We start from the raw sequence: 21,934 nt of genomic DNA on the forward strand, positions 1-21,934 counted from the left end.
AAATTGCATTGGGTCTTGGGCTTATGAGGAACAATTCGTTTGGGTTGTCAACAAAAAAACTAGTGACCAAGAAAATGAAGAAGAATAATTGCTCAGCGTACGCCAACTTTTAATTGCCTGAATGGCTGTCATGAAAGACTTCATATAAAGCCAACACGTAAACGCAAAAAAACAAAACAATTTCTCTTTCTACTCATTTCAATCCCTCCCCGTCTGCTCGTGAACTTAGTGTAGAATAACCTAGAAGCTCTTCTCTCTTTCCATGGAAACCTCTGGTAAGTAGCATGGCTAATTTTTCCGATGAGGACCCGAGAATAGAAGCAGATAAATTAACATGGTGATTAAGAAAAACCCGTGTCTTAATTATTTATTTCAGCTTCTGGGTTCGAACAATTGGGTCTCTCGTTTATGGTTACTCTTTGTTCTGTTTTTGGGTTTCAGGCGAAAGAGAAAAATAAAGTTGTTTGGACCATAAGTAAAAATAAGGCCTGCTACTCGACTAATCTGTTTGTATTTACATAAAGTCGCAAGACTCTGGTCTATTAACTTTGAAATCCAATTTAGGATCGTATCGTGTTCTTTAGACGAACTCCTCAAATCACTCCAACCCATCCGATGGCTCAGACAGGTTCCTCCTGGAAGTGCTTATGCTACATGGGCGACCAAACTCAAGTATATCTTGCCTCTTTAAAGATCAATGGACGTGTCATCCAACATGATGATGTCACCGAAGCGAACTTGCGAAACGCCACAAGACACATCTGAATGCCACTAACCAAGAATTATAGTCACTGCAATTCTAAATACTCTAGCTCAGCGATAAGATCGAGGTTGCTCATTCTCCACTGTCTATAAATAGAGTCAAAGGCCTAGAAGCTTTGGACCTTTGTCAAAATCAATCTATACGATGATATATACCTTGAGCGATTTTTTCAATCAACCCAACAAGTTTTAAAACAAACCCAATTGCTCACCATCTATAGTCTCAAAGCCTTCACTTGAAACAAACATTTGTCTATGATCCCTAAGATTTAAAACCTTTACAGATTTGCCACCCTGTGGTATGATTTGGTTGACGTGGAATTCTAACCACCCTGATTTTATCTGTCACCATGTAGATTCCTCTAGCATTATCTCACTCTTCATGGCCTGAATCTAGCTAGAGTTTTATTACTTTATTTACATTTCTAGTCAATTTACATTTTATGTCATGTAGCTCGTCCCATTGGCCTAGAGTTTACTTTTATAAATGTTTGTAATCTTGACTTCATCATGAAATGAATTACATTATGTTTCTCGCATTAGTTTCCATTTCTCTTTTATTTGCATTTTAGCCAAAAACACACAAAGTTACACTGAAATTTAAGTCCTCGTTCACTCGAGGTACATAAACTTAATTAAACCAGCGTCCCACTCAATGCACAAACATTTAGTTAAGAAGTCAGATTTGTGTTCAACTTAAACACACACTCAAATACAAACATTGTATTTTAGTAGCCTCCAACAGTGGCATTGCATATTCTCTCTTTCTCTCGAGCCATCCCATGATAGTGAAATCGAAAGTAACACTTGGAGCAAATACGTGTTGAACCCACTCAAGGAGAGAGTGTTAATCCAACTTGCCAAGCTCGGCCTAACCCTGCCTAACTCTGCCTAACCCTCGCCTAAGCATCGTCCTAATAAACTTATTTAGTGACCAATTAAAGATTAATCGCGGTGACTGACCACCACCTAAACTACCTTTTAGAACACTACATAATTTAGCTTATTGCCGCGGAATATATTTACTCACGTATCCTACAAGGAATTGTATAAAATCTTAGATTTGTAGTTCATTAAAAATGAGTTGTGCTTTGAAATTATATAAGTTAAATAATCTACTAAAAAAAAAGCCTTAGCTAGCGGCCTTTACGTAATTAGCCATGCTTTATCTTTTGATCATTTGTAAGGATCATAATCCTCTCCTGAGCAAATCACAAGACCCGTTGGATTTTGATCCAACGGTTACAATTATTATAATTTTTAGAAAGACCCCCTATTTGTAACTGTTGGATTTTGATCCAACGGCCAGTATGATTTGCTCAGGAGGCTTAGCCTCCTAAGCTCAGGAGAAGATCCTGATCCCATTTGTAAGCTTGCTCTGTACACGCGCATCACATCTATATAAATACAAAAATATACATTTGTACATAAGGGACCAATGAGTGATGTTTATATGTCCTAGTATTCGGAAAAGGATCCTCACCGAATCCTTTTCTTGGGGATCCTAAGGATCCCGTGACCGTGATCATTCATTGTATATCGTGCGATCAGAAATCATTTCAAAATTTAAAATTTAAAATTAAATATAAATAGTACTTAACAAAAACTAACCGTATGATATACGATAAACGGTCACGATCGTAAGATTCCTAGAAAAAGGATCGGTCAAGGACCTTTTCCCCTAGTATTCTACAAAGTGCTTGAGCAAAAGACAACATTGTACAAAGTGCTTGACCGAAAGAAAAAAATTTGTTCAAAGCGGCCCTTTTATTAGCTATTTTCTGGATGTGTGTGTGTGTGTGTGTCTGTATACGTGTGTGTGTGGGCGCACGCGCATGATGCACGTGTGAACTTAATGGTCATGAGGGTTAAATGCTTCCTCATATGATAGAGACCAAAAAAATTTCTGATATCTAATTCGCGCGCGCGCATATTGCACGAGTGAACTTAATGGCCGTGAGGGGTAAATGCTTCCTCGTACAATAGAGACCAAAAATATTTATGATATCTAATTTCACCTGAACTAAAATAAGAGAAGGACCTCTGGCATTTAGAAACACTCAAATCATTCAACAACTACATGTGGTTATGCATATTTCCAGTTCTCCAAAAAGAGAAAAAAAAAGAAAAAGAAAAAGCCATTACAACATATTTAAGAGAGAGCCAACAAGCTTTATCATCAAAAGTGTAATTTGTTACCTATGTGACAGTTATATGCTGCCGTAAAAATTTGTCACTCTAACTCACAACCAACTCATCAAATGTTTATATTCACCTTAAAATACGTTTTAATTTATCTCATGAGCCAAATTTTATTTCTGAATTTTGTTATCACGTTGCTACCTTCACTAGAGATGTTTAAGATGAACCTCTGCATATACGACGGAGAGAAAAACAAGAAATAATTGGTTTCCTTTGGCTGTGGGTCACGAAAGGACAACAAATGAGGTGGGATTTATGGCATAGAGGTGCTGCACACAACTGAGGTGGGCTCCGGATATGAAACCTACATGCCAGTATGCCACCCACCCTTTGTTAGGGAGAACCTGGATGAGGGCAGTCTTATACAAGATTTCTACACCAGTGAAGGTTGTCCCCTTCGCTTTGTTATAGTGGGGAAGCAACAATGGCGGGACTCCGAGAAGTCTTTTCCAACAAGAAAAACGGCTGCTTTTGAATTCGATTCAATAGAGAAGGGGACAATAGTAGTCCAAGGTGTTAACTACATTGCAAAACATAAAGTTGGTACAGAGGAAAAAGAAGATGATAGAGAGAAAACCAGAGAGATTGTATTGATTGAATGGATAAACTGTATACAAATGAATTTAAGGAAATGATAACTATACACTCCCTTATATAGCCATATAACCCAATTACAATAATACCCCTCTAACTATATTTCTGTTATATCACTTATTACAAGGAAGTTTCAAAAATTCAATATTGGCTGTAACCTAGTCGTGACACAATCACGATATGTTGGACTATATAGTTTTTTCTTTTGTTAGGTAAGAAGTTCCGTAGTATCATCGGCTATAATAATTTAGCAGTACAACGTTTAAACGATTTTAAACATGCACAAGATGGGGGAGTTTTTGTCTGTTTGATATTACCAACAACAATTTTGTAGGCAGTGTAACAGTTTGATTAATATGTGTAAATATTTATCAATTAGGCAACTTTGATTAGAACTTTAAAAGATTATCCTGAACCAGTGCAGTTTATTTATTTATACATTTGTAAGAGAGATCACATATTGGTGAATTTTATTTGAACTGCTAATAATAATTTCTTTTTATTAAATTTATTAATGTTTAAAATGTATGGTTGAAACAATTATAAATGTCGATTGAAATTGGAAACTTAATGCATGCAAAAATTAAGGGTAAATTACATAAAACTACCTCAATTATTGGGCCATTCACAGTTTCATAAACCATCTTTAAAAAATGTTAATATCATACCTCATCTTACGAAATTTGTTACAATTTCATATCTTCCGTTAATTTTTTTGTCAATTCTTTTGTTAAATAGTGATGTGGCTTGAGATGAGACCCACTCCCTATTAAAATATTTAAAAAAAAAAGAAAAAAAAGAAAATGACCCATCTTCCTCGACCCTTTCCCCTTCCCTGCAACCCAAATCACCAAAACCACCCCAAACCCAGATCCCACCCATGCCAACATCTCCCTCCCAGACCCACCTCCTCCTTCTATGTCGCTGCCACGTCATCCTCTTCCTCATCCTATCCAACCCCCAAGCCTTAGAGCTAAGCCATCGGGCATCTACATCATGCCTGAAATAGTAGCACAGCACGACCATTCGTCGGAGCCATCCGCCTAAGCTCAGTCTTGAGGCACTCGTAATCAGGATTGCCCTCGCTAACGCAGTAGAACTCGACTGCAAATAGCGTGGAGGCAAAGAAGGTGACGAAGCCGATGACCTAGGGGACAGGAATGTGGTGGAGGTGGAGGTGGAGGGTGGAGTAAGAAAGGAGGAGAGAGAGGGAGTGAAGATGTAGGAAAAGTAGGAGGTGATGAGGAAGGTCCTGAAGAAGAGGACAAGAATAAGGATGAAAGGTCGAGGGTGGCTGACAGCGAGTGCTTGCAGAGGAGGGTGTAATTAGGGTTTGAGGATTTGGGTTTAGGGGCTGGATAGGATGAGGAGGAGGAGGATGACATGGCAATGGCAGAAAAGGAGGAGGTGGGTCTTTTGAGGGGGGGGGGGTAGATGTTGGTGTGGGTGGGATTTGGGTTTGGGGTGGTTTTGGTTTTGGGTTGCAGGGAAGAGGAAGGGGTCAGGAAAGATGGGTCTTTTTATTTTTTTTAAGGGTAAATTATTAATTTTTTAATATTTTATTACTTTTTTAATAGGGAGTGGGTTCTGTCTTAAGCCACTTCACTATTTAACAGAAGAATTGACAGGCAAACTAACGGAAGGTATGAAATTGTAACAAATTTGTAAGATGAGGTATGACATTGACATTTTTTAAAGATGAAGTATGAAACTGTGACTGACCCAATAATTAAGGTAATTTTATGTAATTTACCTTTTTTTTTTTCAGGCTGTTTCCTTTAGTATGAGAAGAAATGAGAATCAAAATAAATGGGCTTGGGAGAACAATCTTTATGGTAACTCAAATCTTGAATTTTCAGATATGAAGTATGAAATACCCAAGAGGTGTAGGACAAGCCTGGAACGCATATTCGGCCTATGTGTCGGTAGGGGAGCGGGTGGGTCCACTACAAAAAATTACACACACACACACACACACACACACACTACTTTGTCGCCTAAAAGCAACATTCGTTGCCGAAGATTTTAGCTGACGGTGGTTTATCGATTAAGAATGACGTCATTGGAAGTAATTAACGTTCAACAGAACCATAGAATTGGAGTACTGGAGTAAACTACCTAGTAACTCATTCATGGCAAAATGAATGAATCGTAACTTTGCTATATATCGAATACGACACTTTTTCTAACTAAATGGAAAAGGATGGTGCTAAATTTAATTCTGTGATTCGTTTGCTAAATTTAATTCTGTATTCTTTTCCGCTAATGCAGAGAATGGGGTTTAAAATGGATTTGATTAGTTCGAACAATTTTTTTTTTTACAAGCTAATAATTAACAGCTATAGTATTTTGGTTTTTTATACAGCTAAGTTCAATTACTTAAGCTCAAAGTTCTTACTTAATCACTTAACAAACACTTTAACAATTTAGATGAGGTGCAAACTCAACAAATACGATAGAAACACATGTTACTTCAACTATTACAAGCGAAGTAGTGAGTTAAAGAGGAGCGGGGAGGAAAAGACAGTGGGTCTACTGTCCCCAATTTCATGTTTCTTTCGTGTCTCTTGTTTAGTTTTTTTGCATGTGTTTTAAGACCCCAAATTATCACCTATCCGGAGTGGACATAATATAAGCTCGCATCGTCGGGTAACCCGGAATGAATAGAAAGCTAAGCCTACCTCCAGAGGAGACCAACCCAATCAGGTGGTTCCCAGTATGACCGAATACGACCTACTTACCCTCGGAGTGAGCCAAGTCAATCTGGAGTATGGACTCCGCCAGCTGTCCAGGTACTAGACTTCTCGGGCTAGCCTACACAACACCTTCTAGGCCACGTGACATGTTAGGCGGCACAGTCTGTCACAGCCACTCCTCCCGCCTGCGATGGAGAAGAGACAAAGTGTCCTTCTCCGACGTGGCATCCATATGTCAAAACGGTCTCCTCGTCGAACCCTTTATTCCAGGCTACGAAAAGGAATGTCGAGTGACATAGACTGACTTCGCAGAGGGCTCATAAATATGCCTCATGACCCCTCACCACAAGTAGGTTAAGAACACTATAGAAATACACTTTACACCCTCTTCACGACTGCGACTGACATAGCTATTGAAGCCTCCACGTCGGGAACCACCTTCCCCGACGCTTGGCTTGTGCAGGTTTCACTCCACGACGAGACAAAATCAGCTCCAAAAGCTCTCGAGACCCACCCCCAAAAAATTCCTGACAGCCACCCTTCTACCATATGACCCCATAACTACCAACGCTCCTCTCAATGGCGTAGCTAGAAATTATTTGATCGGTGGGCTAAGCTAAAATAATTACTATGAAATAAATTTTTAATCTTTTGTTGCCTACATAAAGTTATATTGTAGACATCAAAATTTCGGTGAAATGAATGTTCACCAAAAATTAAAATTTCAACGCTCACGTATCACATAAATTTTACATGTAGCGTGTGACTCAACGAAAAATCGAAATAAATTGGAAAAGTCATCAAATAGGACACGTGTCAATACCTGGCAGAAATGATTTATTTCATCTGATTATTTAAATCCAAAAATCAAGTTTTGGAATTCATTTTGGAGGGGAAGGAAGAAAGAAAAAAGAAGGAAGAAAGAAAAAAGAAGGAAGAAGGAAAAGAAGGAAGAAAGAAGCCTTGAAACTCTAAAGCTCTCAAGCAAATCCCGAAGGATCAAGAAATCACTCTGCGTTCTTTGTCAAATCCTCCTTCAAGGTCAAGCCCCAACGCCCTTGAAGAACTTCCACCAACTCAAGATCAAGCCCCGACGGCCCTTGAAGAAAGTGTTCATCGCTCATCATCCGTTCATCCTAAGATCAAGCCCCAACGACCCCTTTGGATCAACAACCTCAACAAATCCACACATCCAATCAACCTTCAAGATTAAGCCCAAAAGCCCTTGAAGATCCGCTCATCCATCAACCTTCAAGATCAAGCCCCGACGGCCCTTGAAGAACTCCAACCAATTCAAGATCAAGCCCCAACGGCCCTTGAAAAACTCCCACCAACTCAAGATCAAGCCCCGACGGCCCTTGAAGAAAGTGTTCATCGCTCATCATCCGTTCATCCTAAGATCAAGCCCCAACGGCCCCTTTGGATCAACAACCTCAACAAACTCATACACCCATTCTTCAAGATCAAGCCCAACGCCCCTTGAAGATCCATTCATTAACTGTTCATCCTTAGATCAAGCCTCGACGGCCCTTTGGATCAACAACTCATCCACAAACCCACACCCTACGAAGATAGAATCAGAGGACCAAATTACAAAGAGATTGTAACCCCAAAATCATTAATACAAAAAATATATTTTGTACACGTATTCTTGTCGCTTGTTTCAGGAATTTCTCGTGTTTACAAATTTGGCACGCCCAGTGGGACAATCTCTACCTCTCATCTCTATCCTCAAATCATCGAAAAACGCAAATGGCATCAAGAAAGGATCAAGTTGTTCCTGCAATCAAAGCAAAGAACAAGAACATCATCGCCGCAAGTGGTGATATTTCGGGCATCATAACCCGAAGTAAGGCAAGAGATCTTTTTGCCGCAGCTTCCGCCCCTGCATTAACGTTGTCAAAGGAACAAGAGCACCTGAGGTACGAGCCTGTGATCACCCTAGCCTCGCTAAGGGCATCAAAAGGGGAGAGCCCGAGGAAATACTCAAAGTCCCTACTCTCCGACGCTGATTCGAGCGGCAGTACAACCATGCAAGTCATGACCACCGGAGCAACTTCAATCGAGGAGCAGCTAGCTCAGATGAATGAAGCAATTGCAAAGCTCACACGGACTGTGGAAGAGAAGGACTTGCAGATTGCCGCACTCGTCAACCAACTAGATGCGCAGCCCGACGTGAAAGTCGACCCAAATGTTGGCCTAGTAAAGAAAGAAGTCAACGAAGAAGAGGAGCCTCCAGCAGAGAAAGTCGAAGAGAAGCTGAAACTAGACCAAGCAACGGCGTCCATGGGATCTCTCTCTATCCAGCAACTACAGGAGATGATTGCAAGCACTATCAAGACACAGTACGAAGGAAGCTCGCATGACTCCGTACTGTACTCAAAGCCTTACTTCAAGAAGATTGATGCTTTGAAGATGCCAAGGGGTTATCAGCCCCCAAAATTCATGCAGTTCGATGGAAAAGGCAACCCGAAGCAACATGTCGCCCATTTCATTGAAACTTGCAACAATGCTGGGACAGAGGGCGACTTCCTCGTCAAACAGTTCGTGCGTTCGCTGAAAAATAACGCTTTTGACTGGTACACTGACCTTGAACCTGAGTCTATCAACAGTTGGGACCAGCTAGAAAGGGAATTCTTCAACCGTTTCTACAGCACTCGTCGTACTGTAAGCATGCTAGAGCTGACCAGTACGAAACAGTGGAGAGATGAACCTGTCGTCAACTACATAAATAGATGGCGCTCCTTAAGTCTGGATTCCAAAGATCAGCTTTCTGAAACCTCTGCCATTGAGATGTGCGTTCAAGGCATGCACTGGGGGTTACATTATATCCTCCAAGGCATAAAACCCAGAACATTCGAAGAGCTAGCAACTCGTTCCCACGACATGGAGCTGAGTATCGCTAATCACGGGAAAAAGGAGCCGATTACTAACTTCAATAAGGATAAAGTATTCGTCCCAAATGTAGACAAGACCGGGAAGAAGCCCGCTAAGGAAGCTTTCACCGTCAACACTATCCCCATCAAGACCTCCTCAGCGCCCATCAAGATCTCCTCCAAGAAGAAAGCGAAGGAGATAAAGACAAGTGAGCCTCCTCGCACCCAAGACAGATACAAGAGCACCTTGAGAGAGTTGGAACAGAAAACGTACCCGTTTCCTGACTCTGACATGGCTGCCATGTTAGATGACTTGCTGGAAAAAAAGGTGATTGAACTACCCGAATGCAAGCGTTCTGAAGAAATGAATCGCACAAACGATCCTAGGTACTGCAAGTACCATCGTATTGTGAGTCATCCTGTTGGCAAGTGCTTCGTTCTTAAAGAACTCATCATGAAGCTGGCACAACAAGGGCAAATTGAGCTCGATCTTGAGGAAACGGCCGCAACGCATACCACCACAATTGCGTTTGGATCGTTTAATCCTGTGCCTCTCCAAACGACACCTGATCGTTGCCGTGAATGCTCAAGTTGCACGGCACCCCCTACACAACCATCACTGGAGAGAAGCGACCAAGATGCACATGCTGATGATAAAGAAGGATGGATTTTGGTAACCTACAAAAAGACAAGGAAACCAAGACCACCAGTCATACAGCCAAATGTGGAACAAAGAAGAAATCACCACGGCCGCAACAATGCGAAGTCTAAAAGAAACATAAAGCATAATAAAACAAAATATGCTAGGGAACCTATGGAGCAGGAGCCACGCATTCCCGTTTCCTTGCGTGAGTACTTCCCGAATGACTTTTTGCAACAGTGCACTACCATGGCCTGTCACATGGTTGAAATAGAAATAGAAGAGCCCTTACAAGGCAAAGCTATCGCCACTGAGGTAGAAAGGACCCTCACACCTGAAGAAGGTCTGCCAACACACTTTAGCATCGAGGAAGCGCTACCGTTGCCAAAAAAGATACGAAGAGCACTAGCAGCAGTCTTGGCAGGTCCCGGCGACCACGAAGTGCGAGAAAGTAACGACGAAGGCTCGAAGCTTCAGCCACATGAATGTGCCACATGTTGTGCCACCCATGACGTAATTAACTTCACTAACGAAGACCTACTGCTGGGATCAAAGCCTCATAACCGTCCTCTCTTCATCTCAGGGTACGTAAGGGAATACAAAGTCAACCGCATGCTTGTGGATGGTGGGTCGGCCATAAACATCATGCCAAAATCAACAATGACCATAATCGGCATCAAGGTGAATGAACTATCCCTGAGCCGTCTGCTGATCCAGGGTTTTAACCAAGGAGGACAAAGGGCGATGGACATGATCCGAGTAGAGATGACCATTGGTGAGCTCAAATCAAGCACGATATTCCACGTGATTGATGCAAGAACTTCCTACAGCTTGCTCTTAGGAAGACCTTGGATCCACGCAAATGGGGTAGTGCCGTCCACCCTTCACCAATGCCTAAAATTTTACCGAGAAGGGGTGAAGGTGATCCAAGGTGATACCAAGCCATTCACCGAAGCCGAATCACACTTTGCAGACGCCAAGTTCTACATGGATGAAGACATGGTACCCGAAGCCCTGCCAGAAGATATCAGATCCACGGGCAAAGCAGCACCTACAAAGTAGGAGTGGCAAGTCAAGCCTAAAATGCAAAAAGAGCAGCCTGTGCCATCTTCAAGCAAAGACGATGACCAGTTTGCTAAACCTGCAACAACCAAAGGGAGTAGGACGCCGTCAGAAGGACCGAACGCACCCATATTTCGATATATCCCGATGTCAAGAAGAAAGAATGGTCAATCTCCATTCGAAACTGAAACAAGAAAAGCCGACACACAGTGGCACACGAATAATGTGAAGTTGCTCAAGACAAATGCAGTTTTACCTTTGACACAGCTAGGGGGTGCTAAGGTCGCAAGACTACCACAAGGCTTCATAAAAGCTCTACCAAAGAAGGTGGAATCAAGCTTTCTTCCAACCAAAAGGACCGAGGAAGGTTTCGACCCTAACGCCTACAAACTCATGTCAAAGGCCGGGTACGACTTCACTTCTTCTGTGGTGGCTGGAAAGAAGGTTTCAAACACCGTCAATGACGAAGAACGCAACCTTACCAAAACTCAAAAGAAATTGAAGGAGCATGGTTACGGAGTTGACAACAACAAAACCGGACTTGGTTTCACACCAAATGCACCTGTGATGATTTCAAACAAAGCGAAAAACACTAGCGCTCAACACATCAGCGTGAGCATTGAACAAGACCAAGAAGTGCCTAAACCCTCCCCTCGGACGTCGGTCTTCGATAGGATGAGCCATTCAAGCTCCAGAACTTCAGTGTTTAATCGCATTGGTGGTCAAGACCAAACCTCTGTCTTCAAGAGGCTTAACGCGTCAACATCCCAAAACTTTGTTTTTGAACGGTTGTTAAAGCTTAAGAAACAAAGTAGCACAGTTATCTCTCCTCTGCGACGATCAGCTTCAGAAAAATTTGAAGATAATGAGAAGCCTTTTGGAAAGAGGAAGCCAACACCAAAGGAAGAAAAGCTCGATGGGTTAGGAGAAAAAGATGACGTTCGAAGCTTGATTCCTTCAAGGATGAAGCGCCAAGCAATCTTGGAGGTCGACACAAAGGGACCACTGAAAGTGAGAAGGCGTACTATCATCCACACCAGACAATCCTTATGCCAACAAGCTCGAGAACACAGCACTGAAGAGGAGATCTAAGATGTTTTCCACATCACGATTCAAGAAGGTAAAGAAGATGAAATCCCCGAGGAAGATGTCACTGCTGCACCACCACAGCTCGAAGACGGGGGGCAAGCCACGGTCGATGATCTCAAGGAACTCAACTTAGGTACAAGCAAGGAACCAAAGCCTATCTTCGTAAGTGCATTATTAAGTACAGATGAGATAGAGGAGTATTATCAGCTGTTATTAGAGTACAAAGACGTCTTTGCCTGGACCTACAAAGAAATGCTCGGCATGGACCCTATCATTGTTGTTCATCATCTTGCGGTCAGGCCTGGAACACGACCGATAAAGCAAACTCAAAGACGCTATCGATCTGAGCTTATCCCACAAATCGAGGTCAAGATCGACAAGCTAATCGAAGCAGGCTTTATTCGAGAAGTGCAATACCCCAAGTGGATCTCCAACATCGTCATTGTCCTTAAGAAATCAGGACAAATACGTGTTTGCGTAGACTTCCGGGACCTCAACGATGCTTGCCCAAAGGACGACTTCCCCTTGCCAATCATTGAAATCATGGGGGATGCAACCACTGGCCATGAGGCATTATCATTCATGGATGGCTCTTCTGGGTACAATCAAATTCGCATGGCCCTCGAAGACGAGGAACTAACAGCCTTTCGTACTCCAAAAGGTATTTACTGCTACAAGGTGATGCCCTTTGGTCTAAAGAACGCTGGAGCTACGTATCAACGCGCAATGCAGAAAATCTTCAATAACATGCTACACAAAAACGTAGAATGTTACGTAGATGATGTGGTGGTTAAGACGAAGAAAAGATCAGACCACTTGAAGGATCTGCGAATAGTGTTCGAAAGGCTGCGAAAATACAACCTCAAGATGAACCCGTTAAAGTGTGCGTTTGGCGTCACCTCTGGAAAATTCCTCGGCTTCATCGTCAAGCACCGTGGTATTGAAGTAGACCAATCAAAGATCAAGGCCATTCAAAGCATGCCCGAGCCAAGAAACCTGCACGAGCTGAAAAGTCTACAAGGACGGCTAGCCTTCATTAGACGCTTCATCTCCAACCTCGCAGGGCGTTGTCAACCGTTCAGTTGCCTTATGAAGAAAGATGTCCCATTCGTATGGGACAAAGCGTGCCATAATGCTTTTGAAAGCATAAAGAAATATTTGTCAAGTCCACCTGTCCTGGGGGCACCTGTGCCCGGGAAACCACTCATATTGTATATTGCTGCTCAGGAAAATTCAATCGGAGCACTCTTGGCGCAAGAGAATGAATCCCAAAAAGAAGGAGCACTTTACTACCTCAGTCGGACTCTCACCAGCGCTGAGTTGAACTATTCCCCAATAGAAAAGATGTGCCTCGCTTTGGTGTTTGCCATTCAGAAACTCAGACATTACATGCATGCTTACACCATCCACTTGGTTGCTAAAGCCGACCCTGTCAAATACGTTATGTCTAAGCCGGTCTTGACGGGGCGACTCGCTAAATGGGCTTTGCTTCTTAATCAATATGAGATCATCTACGTCTCAGCTAAAGCCGTCAAGGGACAAGCGCTAGCAGACTTCCTTGCCGATCATCCAATCCCGGCTGATTGGAAAATCTCAGACGACTTGCCTGACGAAGAGGCGTTCTACATCAATATTTTTCCGACATGGACGATGTTCTTCGATGGATCCACACGAGCAGATGGAGCGGTGGCATGAGTAGTATTCATGACGCCACAAAGGCAAATACTACCTTACTCCTTCCAACTAAATGAGCTATGCTCCAACAATGTTGCTGAGTACCAAGCATTGATAATCGGGCTCCAAATGGCGATCAACATGGAAATCACAGCTCTTGAGGTGTATGGCGATTCCAAGCTTATAATCAATCAACTCTTAACTGAATATGAGGTAAGGAAAGATGATCTCGTCCCATACTTCCGGCTAGCGACCCAACTGCTACGAAAGTTTGAAGCTGTGACACTGGAACATGTGCCAAGAAAGGAAAATCAAATGGCAGACGTTCTCGCCAATCTAGCCTCGAGTATGACACTAGGAAAAGATGAAGTTGCAGACGTGCCAGTTTGCCAAAGGTGGGTGATTCCGCTCGTTAATGAAATGTCACTAGATGATACAAATGTCATCTCAGTACTTCCAGTCGATGCTGAAGAGTGGAGACAGCCGCTGATCGACTACTTAGAGCATGGAAAGCTTCCAGATGATCTTAGACACCGTTCTGAAATACGTCGACGAGCACCTCGCTTTCTTTACTACAAAGGAACACTCTACCGACGCTCTTTTGAAGGAGTACTCCTGAGATGCCTAGGTGAGGAAGAAGTTAATCAAGCCATGGAAGAAGCACATTCAGGTGTGTGTGGGGCACATCAGTCTGGACCAAAGCTACATTTCCGGCTTAAAAGAATGGGTTACTACTGGCCTAGTATGGTGAAGGACTGCCTGGAACACGCCAAAAGGTGCCAAGCCTGCCAGTTCCACGCCAACTTCATACATCAACCGCCTGAACCATTACACCCTACAGTTACTTCATGGCCGTTCGACGCATAGGGATTGGACGTTGTAGGACCAATTACGCCAAAGTCATCTGCAGGGGAAGCTTACATCCTAGCTGCAACAAATTACTTCTCCAAGTGGGCTGAAGCCATACCTTTAAGGGAAGTAAAAAAGGAAACTGTTGTTCGTTTCATCAAGAAGCATATCATCCACCGATATGGGGTGCCTCGCTACATTATCACTGACAACGGAAAGCAGTTCTCCAACCGACTCGTGGACGAGCTTTGCGACAAATACAAGTTCAAGCAGCACAAGTCTTCCATGTATCATGCTTCGGCCAACGGCCTCGCAGAAGCATTCAACAAGACGCTGTGCAACCTCCTGAAAAAGGTAATCGGCCGAACAAAGAGAGACTGGCATGAAAGAATAAGTGAAGCACTTTGGGCATATAGGACTACACATAGGACTCCTACCCGAGCTACACCTTATTCTCTCGTATATGGCGTAGAAGCTGTTCTACCGCTCGAAAGTCAAATCCCCTAACTAAGGATGGCTATACAAGAAGGCTTGACTGATGAAGAAAATGCAAAGTTGCGCCTTCAGGAGTTGGAAGCGCTGGATGAGAGACGGCTCGAAGCTCAACAACACTTGGAATGCTACCAAGCACGGTTATCCAAGGCATTCAACAAGAAAATCCGCCCAAGGTCTTTCCAAGCCGGAGATCTCGTGCTGGCATTGCGTAGGCCTATCATTACAACTCATAAGACAAAAAGCAAGTTCACATCAAAGTGGGATGGACCCTACGTGATACAAGAGATCTACACCAACGGCGCCTACTTAATCATGGCAGAAGACGGGTTGAAGATCGGCCCCATCAACGGTAGATTTTTGAAGCGCTACTACCCCTAAAGCAAACGCACCACGCTCCTGGCCCGCAAGAGCATAAACTATGTACGGCAAAATCATCATCAAAACCATCACTCATTTGAACTACGTCATGACTTGATCCCTCCTCAACCAAGGGTACGTAGGCAACTTGAAACTTCAAAACTTCAAGTACAGTCACATCACCAACAAAAACACAAACACTTTGAAGAAAAAAAAAGCGAATTCAAACTATGAATACTTTATTTCTTTAAATGAATGATTTGGTTACAAAGCCGTATTACAAGGGTGAGCATCACACCAACGTCACCACCGAGGAAAGTTGTGACCAAAAGGCACTACACAGCATAAACTCGCTGCAGTTTTTTGCACAACCACACACGATAAAAGTGACACTTTGGAACAAGCTTCAAGTAGCAGTGGTAAAGAGCCCACGACAAGCAGTAAGGTCAATGTGCACAACAAAGTCACCGCCGAGGGAAAACCGTGGCCAAAAGGCACTACACAGCGAAATCCCGCTGCAGTCTTTTGCACAGCACCACATGGTAAAAAGTGGCGCACTGCAACAAGCACCAGGCAAAGAGTACAGTTGCACCCACATCCTGCTCACTCCGTCACCAATTCCAATTTCACAAGAAGCTGCCACCAATGGTGAACATGGGTAATCCGTCAAAAGACAGCAAGGAAATCTATGAATGCAGTAAGTACCTGTTAAAAAAAAATATATATATATATATATACACACACACATATGTTACTATGTATTAAAAAAAAATATATATATATATATATATTCTCTACTTAAAAAAAAATATATATATACATATGTTACTATGTATTAAAAAAATATATATATATTCTCTACTCAAAAAAAAAAAAAATACATATGTTTCTATGTATTAGAAAAAAAATATATATATTCTCTACTCGAAAAAAAAAAAAAAAAAAAAAAAAAAAAAGATACTTACATATATATATATATATATATATATGTATATAATATGTAAACAGCCTTCATTGAGTGATTGACAGCAAGTTTGGCTCTATCTCAACGAGCCCAGCGAGCACACAACTCCAGCCCCTTCTTCTAATCACTCTCTCTCTCCTAAGCTATCCTCATCTCCCAGTCAGTAGTCGAAGCAAAACCCTAGTATTAAAATCATGGACGGACCCTCGCCTGACCTCACCAAGGTCACCATCATCAAATTCCTCTGCAACCAATCGACTCCTCCGCCTCCTGTTCTCCGTCGCCGGCCTTCTCTCTCGACCCTTCACAGCCGCCACAGCAGTTTTTGCCTCCAAAATCCTGCTTCTCCTCTCTCCTCAACGTCGTCCACCCCTCGTCTAAGGAGTTCCCCATCTGCGATATCTGTCAGGATAGAAGAGCCTTCTTGTTTTGCCAGTAGGACAGAGCGATTCTATGCATAGAGTGCGACCTTCCAATTCACAACTGCTCCAGCCCACCCATCACTCAAATCAACCTTCTTCCCTAATCCCCAATCGCTGGATCAACCATGACGGTGATTTTTCCATGGACGACGACCTTGATGATCACGATTATGATGATAACGACGGTCATGCATGTAATCGACGGCAGCGACAACAACCCCGTGTACTCGCCGTGCGCGGACACGAAGGTGGAGAGGTCCGACGGGTTCACCTTCGGAATTGCCTTTGCCTCCAAGGAATCCTTCCAACCAAACGGCACCGTTCAGCTGTCTCCTTGCGACTCTAGGCTCTCTCTCTCCTCCAATGCCCAGATCTCCGTTTTCCGACCCAAAGTTGACGAGATCTCCCTCCTCTCCGTCAACTCCTCCTCCTTCAATCCGGATACTTATGGGTATATGGTTGCGTTTGCTGGGCGAAAACATGCTGCAAGGTCCCGTCCTACTTTTGTTGCTAATGGTACCTACACTGTCACCAGCTTTACCCTTGTGCTTGAGTTCAACAAGGGCAGGCTGCAGGACTTGTACTGGAAAAAGGATGGGTGCTCTAAATGTTCAGTGAGCTTCGACTTTGTTTGTCCTCTACAGCCCCTCCGACCTCGCCACCTAGGTCGACTCCCTCCTCACCGAGTTCAACGCCAGCCTCCTCGGTTATGCGAATGGCGCCTCACGCGCGCGTCGCCGCCTACAAGGTTTGCTGGAGCACCGGATGTTTCGGTTCAGACATTATCGTGGGAATGGATCGTGTCATCATCGACGGCGTCGACATCTTGTTGCTTTCTCTAGGCGGTGGCTCCGCTCCTTACTACCGCAACATGATCGCGATTGGCGCGTTCACGGCTATGGAGAGGGGTATTTTCATCTCATGCTCTGCAGGGAACAGTGGGCTCACTAAGGCCTCGTTGGCCAACACAGCCCTATGGATCATGACCATTAGCGAGGCTATTGAAGCAGCTCGGATTGATGCTCCAAATGGAGTTCACCACCCTGCATTAAAAAAAGCAATGGTAGAGTCCTCAGCTTCGGAGTGGATGCACCTATTTGTGATTCCATGGCTTCTTCTCTAAATCCTGCAGATAAAAAAGGTTCCGAATGGTACTCGAAATGGTTTACATAAAAGTAAAGAACAGAATGTCAATGGCTTCTCTTCGCAAATTCCTTGTCTTCCCGGTGTTCCCTGGCCTTATCCATGGAATGCAGCAATTCCTCCACTTCAGGCTTGACGCCTTGCACTACCTCGAGTTCGTCATTCTGGCCACCATGATCAAAATCAACGAAGAGCTTCATTGACCGCTGTCAAACGACTAGCCGATCTTCAAACTCGACGCCTTACACTCTGCCTCAAGATCTGGCTGCTTCTGCACCTCCGCCATGGCTGCTGCCTTTGAATGTGATTGACAAAATCAAAGTTTGTCAACTCACACCCAAAGATCTCATCCGTCTGCTTGCCTCTGCTGCTGCCTTTGAATGTGATTGACAAAATCAAAGTTTGTCAACTCACACCCAAAGACCTCCTCCGTCTTCTCTCGGACTCGGCCTGGGTTTTCACCCACGAAAGCATCTTTCAAAAGAATAATAAAAAAAATAGCAATGATGATGCTGGGAAGCATCTTTCAAAAGAATAATAAAAAAATTAAAAAGAGAAAAAAAAAATATATATATAATAAAAACAATGATGGTGCTTCTGGAACCATGTGCAAAAAGAAAAAATATATATAAAAAGAAAGAAAAAAAAACAATGGTGGTGCTTCTGGCACCATCTGAATGGTGGATCAGCGCTACCGAAAGCAAAGAAAAGAATAAAAAAAAATAAAAAATCTTGGTGATGTACATGTTTTCTCTGTATTTAGCACTATACACTAAATAAAACGAAGCATGTTCATTGATTTTCGAGAAATTACAAGTGCAAAAAAAAAAAAATGTATCTAACAAAGAAAGAGAAAGATGGAGCTTTCACAAAGGTTGTTCACGTGAAGCCCCACTACTTGGCCAAACTCCAGGAGCGGGAGGCACCAAAGATAGATCATTCGAGGCCCCAATACTTGGGGGAACGCTTGATGACGCAGGAAAAAGGTGTCTCTGGAAGAAAGACGCAAGCCTTTGACGGTCACTTTGAATTCGACCTTGAGATTCTTGCATCTTATCAAGCTTCTTCTTCATGCCCGACGAATAGTTATTTGCAAGCACATGCAAACTTCTATTCTCGTACTTAAGCTGTTTGATCTCCTGCTTGAGATTTTCCACCTCTGCCATCAATGATTCAACCTGACGGGAGCGAGCAAGCAGGCGTTGGCCCATGTTGGACACAGAGCCTGCGCACTGAACACTGAGAGCCAGGGACTCTTGAACGGCCAACTCATCGGACCGTCCTGAAAGCAGCCTACTATCTTTTGGTGTGAGGAGGTTCCTAGCTACTATGGTAGCTGTTGTTGCATCCTGCATCACTGAGTCTTCACCTGTAAGAGGACCGTTAGAAGATAAGAAAGAAGGGCGCCATACGTTACTTTGACGCGGCGCGCCTGTATCACTGCTGAGACCCAATTCTAAGCTAAGGTTCGATGGGTTAGCCATTTTTTCAAAGGTGTTAAAAGAGATGGGTGGATGGAGTTAAAACTCAAAAGGCCGGAGATGATTTTCAGGAATGAGCAACCTTCAAAGTGTGCATGTTAGAGGTGATTAATACCTCTATAAAAAGGAAGAGGCGCTTGCTTAGAAATAAAAGAGGCGTTGGTTCAGAAATCGAAGGGCCGCTTATTCAAAAGTGAAGAGACATCGCTCTGCAAATCTCAAAAGCTGGATTTTCCGGCGTAAGTCAGGCGACGCTTTCTCGGCTTTTCAGAAAACGCGTTCAACTTTGTCAAAAGATCTCCGACAAAGTTGAAAACACGTGGAGGTGGGCGACGCTTTCTCGGCTTTTCAGAGCACGGGTGCCACTTTTTCAAAAGATCACGTGGAGGCCATCATCGCAGCTACACATCTTTAGCCGACAAGCGCAAAGTTCGGCAACGCTTTCTCTGCTTTTCAGAAAACGCGAGCAGCTTTGTCAAAAGAGGCGCTCGTTCAGGAATTGAAGAGGTGTCGTTCAGAAATCAAAGATGCGTATTCAAAGATCAAAGAGTCGTCACTATTTCAAAAAGCCGGATTTGCGGGATCAAAACGTTTGTCGACAAGGGTAAAAGAACAGTACCACAACTTGCTATTGGGAAATCCCTATATATGTCGACCTTCATCTTTTATGGCAAGGCAGACCTGAAGATAATGCCCAACTCTTCCTCACCTCTGAGGGCGCACTCCCAGCAAAGCATCTCAAAATGCTCAGTTTTCTTCCTCTCCGGGAATACCCTTGCAAACAAATGACACCAAGGCAAAAGTATCTTATATCATCAAGGGCGAAAGCAAATGTATCTCATATCATGCTTTTTCCCTGTCTTTTCCTTTACCCTTGCTCTTACCTGCAGGACAAAGGGAAATAGAGTTATCAGTCGGAACCTGAAATCAAACTTCCGACCTGGAACTGATTGCCTGGAACCTTTGTCTGGTTGCTTACCTTGCATTGCTCTCGAGTACTCATCGTCGCTGAGAAGTAATGTTTTGAAGCACCATTTAAATGCAAAGGTTGCATTCCATTCCTGCATCAGGAACAAATACTACAAGAGAAGATGCCAAACCTGCATAAGGAAATACCACTTCTGCAAAGGGCGCAAGTAAGGCAAGTGAAAATGATACATCAAAGCATGTGGAGACAAGCACAACAAATATATATGCTGATTCATTCGCTGCTTCTTCAAAAGCAAAGGTATCTCATATCATGCTTTCTCCATGTCCTTTCCTTTGTCCTTGTTCTTACTCGCATAGCAAAGTGAAAAGAGCAATCAGTCGGCACTTGGAGTCAGTCTTCCGATCTACCCTCTTCAATACGAATTGGAAAGATTGAACAAAGAAACAGGTCACACTTCCACCTCGTGCTTGCCTGCCATGTGTCTGAATCCTGCTACCCAGTTCAAGAGTAGCATAAAGGAAAATCAACGATAGGGGGAGACCAAAAGAATCCTCCAGCCCAGTTCAAGATTAAGCCTGCGGAAAATCAACGATTGGAGGAAACCAGAAAATCTTCCAGTCGAACTCAAGATCAAGCCTCGATGGCCCTTGAAGAAATTTCCAGCCCAATTCAAGATCAAGCCTCGACGGCCCTTGGGTTGACATCTACATTAAGGGACTTCAAAACGCATCTTCTACACGTGACAAGCACATGTCTACGACACGCCTTGAAGTAGGGGCATTTGTAGACATCAAAATTTCGGTGAAATGAATGTTCACCAAAAATTAAAATTTCAACGCTCACGTATCACATAAATTTTACATGTAGCATGTGACTCAACGAAAAATCGAAATAAATTGGAAAAGTCATCAAATAGGACACGTGTCAATACCTGGTAGAAATGATTTATTTCATCTGATTATTTAAATCCAAAAATCAAGTTTTGGAATTCTATAAATAGGAAGCCAAGGCATTCATTTTGGAGGGGAAGGAAGAAAGAAAAAAGAAGGAAGAAAGAAAAAAGAAGGAAGAAGGAAAAGAAGGAAGAAAGAAGGAAAAGAAGGAAGAAGGAAAAGAAGAAAAGAATGAAGGAAGAAAGAAAGAAGCCTTGAAACTCTAAAGCTCTCAAGCAAATCCCGAAGGATCAAGAAATCACTCTGCGTTCTTCGTCAAATCCTCCTTCAAGGTCAAGCCCCAACGCCCTTGAAGAACTTCCACCAACTCAAGATCAAGCCCCGACGGCCCTTGAAGAAAGTGTTCATCGCTCATCATCCGTTCATCCTAAGATCAAGCCCCAACGGCCCCTTTGGATCAGCAACCTCAACAAATCCACACATCCAATCAACCTTCAAGATTAAGCCCAGAAGCCCTTGAAGATCCGCTCATCCATCAACCTTCAAGATCAAGCCCCGACGGCCCTTGAAGAACTCCAACCAATTCAAGATCAAGCCCCAACGGCCCTTGAAGAACTCCCACCAACTCAAGATCAAGCCCCGACGGCCCTTGAAGAAAGTGTTCATCGCTCATCATCCGTTCATCCTAAGATCAAGCCCCAACGGCCCCTTTGGATCAACAACCTCAACAAACTCATACACCCATTCTTCAAGATCAAGCCCAACGCCCCTTGAAGATCCATTCATCAACTGTTCATCCTTAGA

At 43.2% G+C, this 21,934-nt stretch overlaps 1 protein-coding gene across 1 annotated transcript; it reads left to right on the plus strand.

Moving 5' to 3' along the window:
* The first annotated feature begins 16,797 nt into the window (after window positions 1–16,797).
* LOC125469365 lies at window positions 16,798–17,524 on the plus strand. Its single transcript, XM_048566610.1, has one exon. It carries the CDS (start codon window positions 16,808–16,810, stop codon window positions 17,522–17,524), a length of 717 nt encoding a protein of 238 aa, XP_048422567.1. The 5' UTR covers window positions 16,798–16,807.
* Window positions 17,525–21,934: the final 4,410 nt, after the last annotated feature.

This window comes from the organism of the source record quoted next, unplaced genomic scaffold (assembly GCF_019419815.1).
Source record: "Pyrus x bretschneideri cultivar Hongxiangsu unplaced genomic scaffold, Pyrus_bretschneideri_v1 Contig42, whole genome shotgun sequence".
In the NCBI taxonomy this organism is placed as follows: Eukaryota; Viridiplantae; Streptophyta; class Magnoliopsida; order Rosales; family Rosaceae; genus Pyrus; species Pyrus x bretschneideri.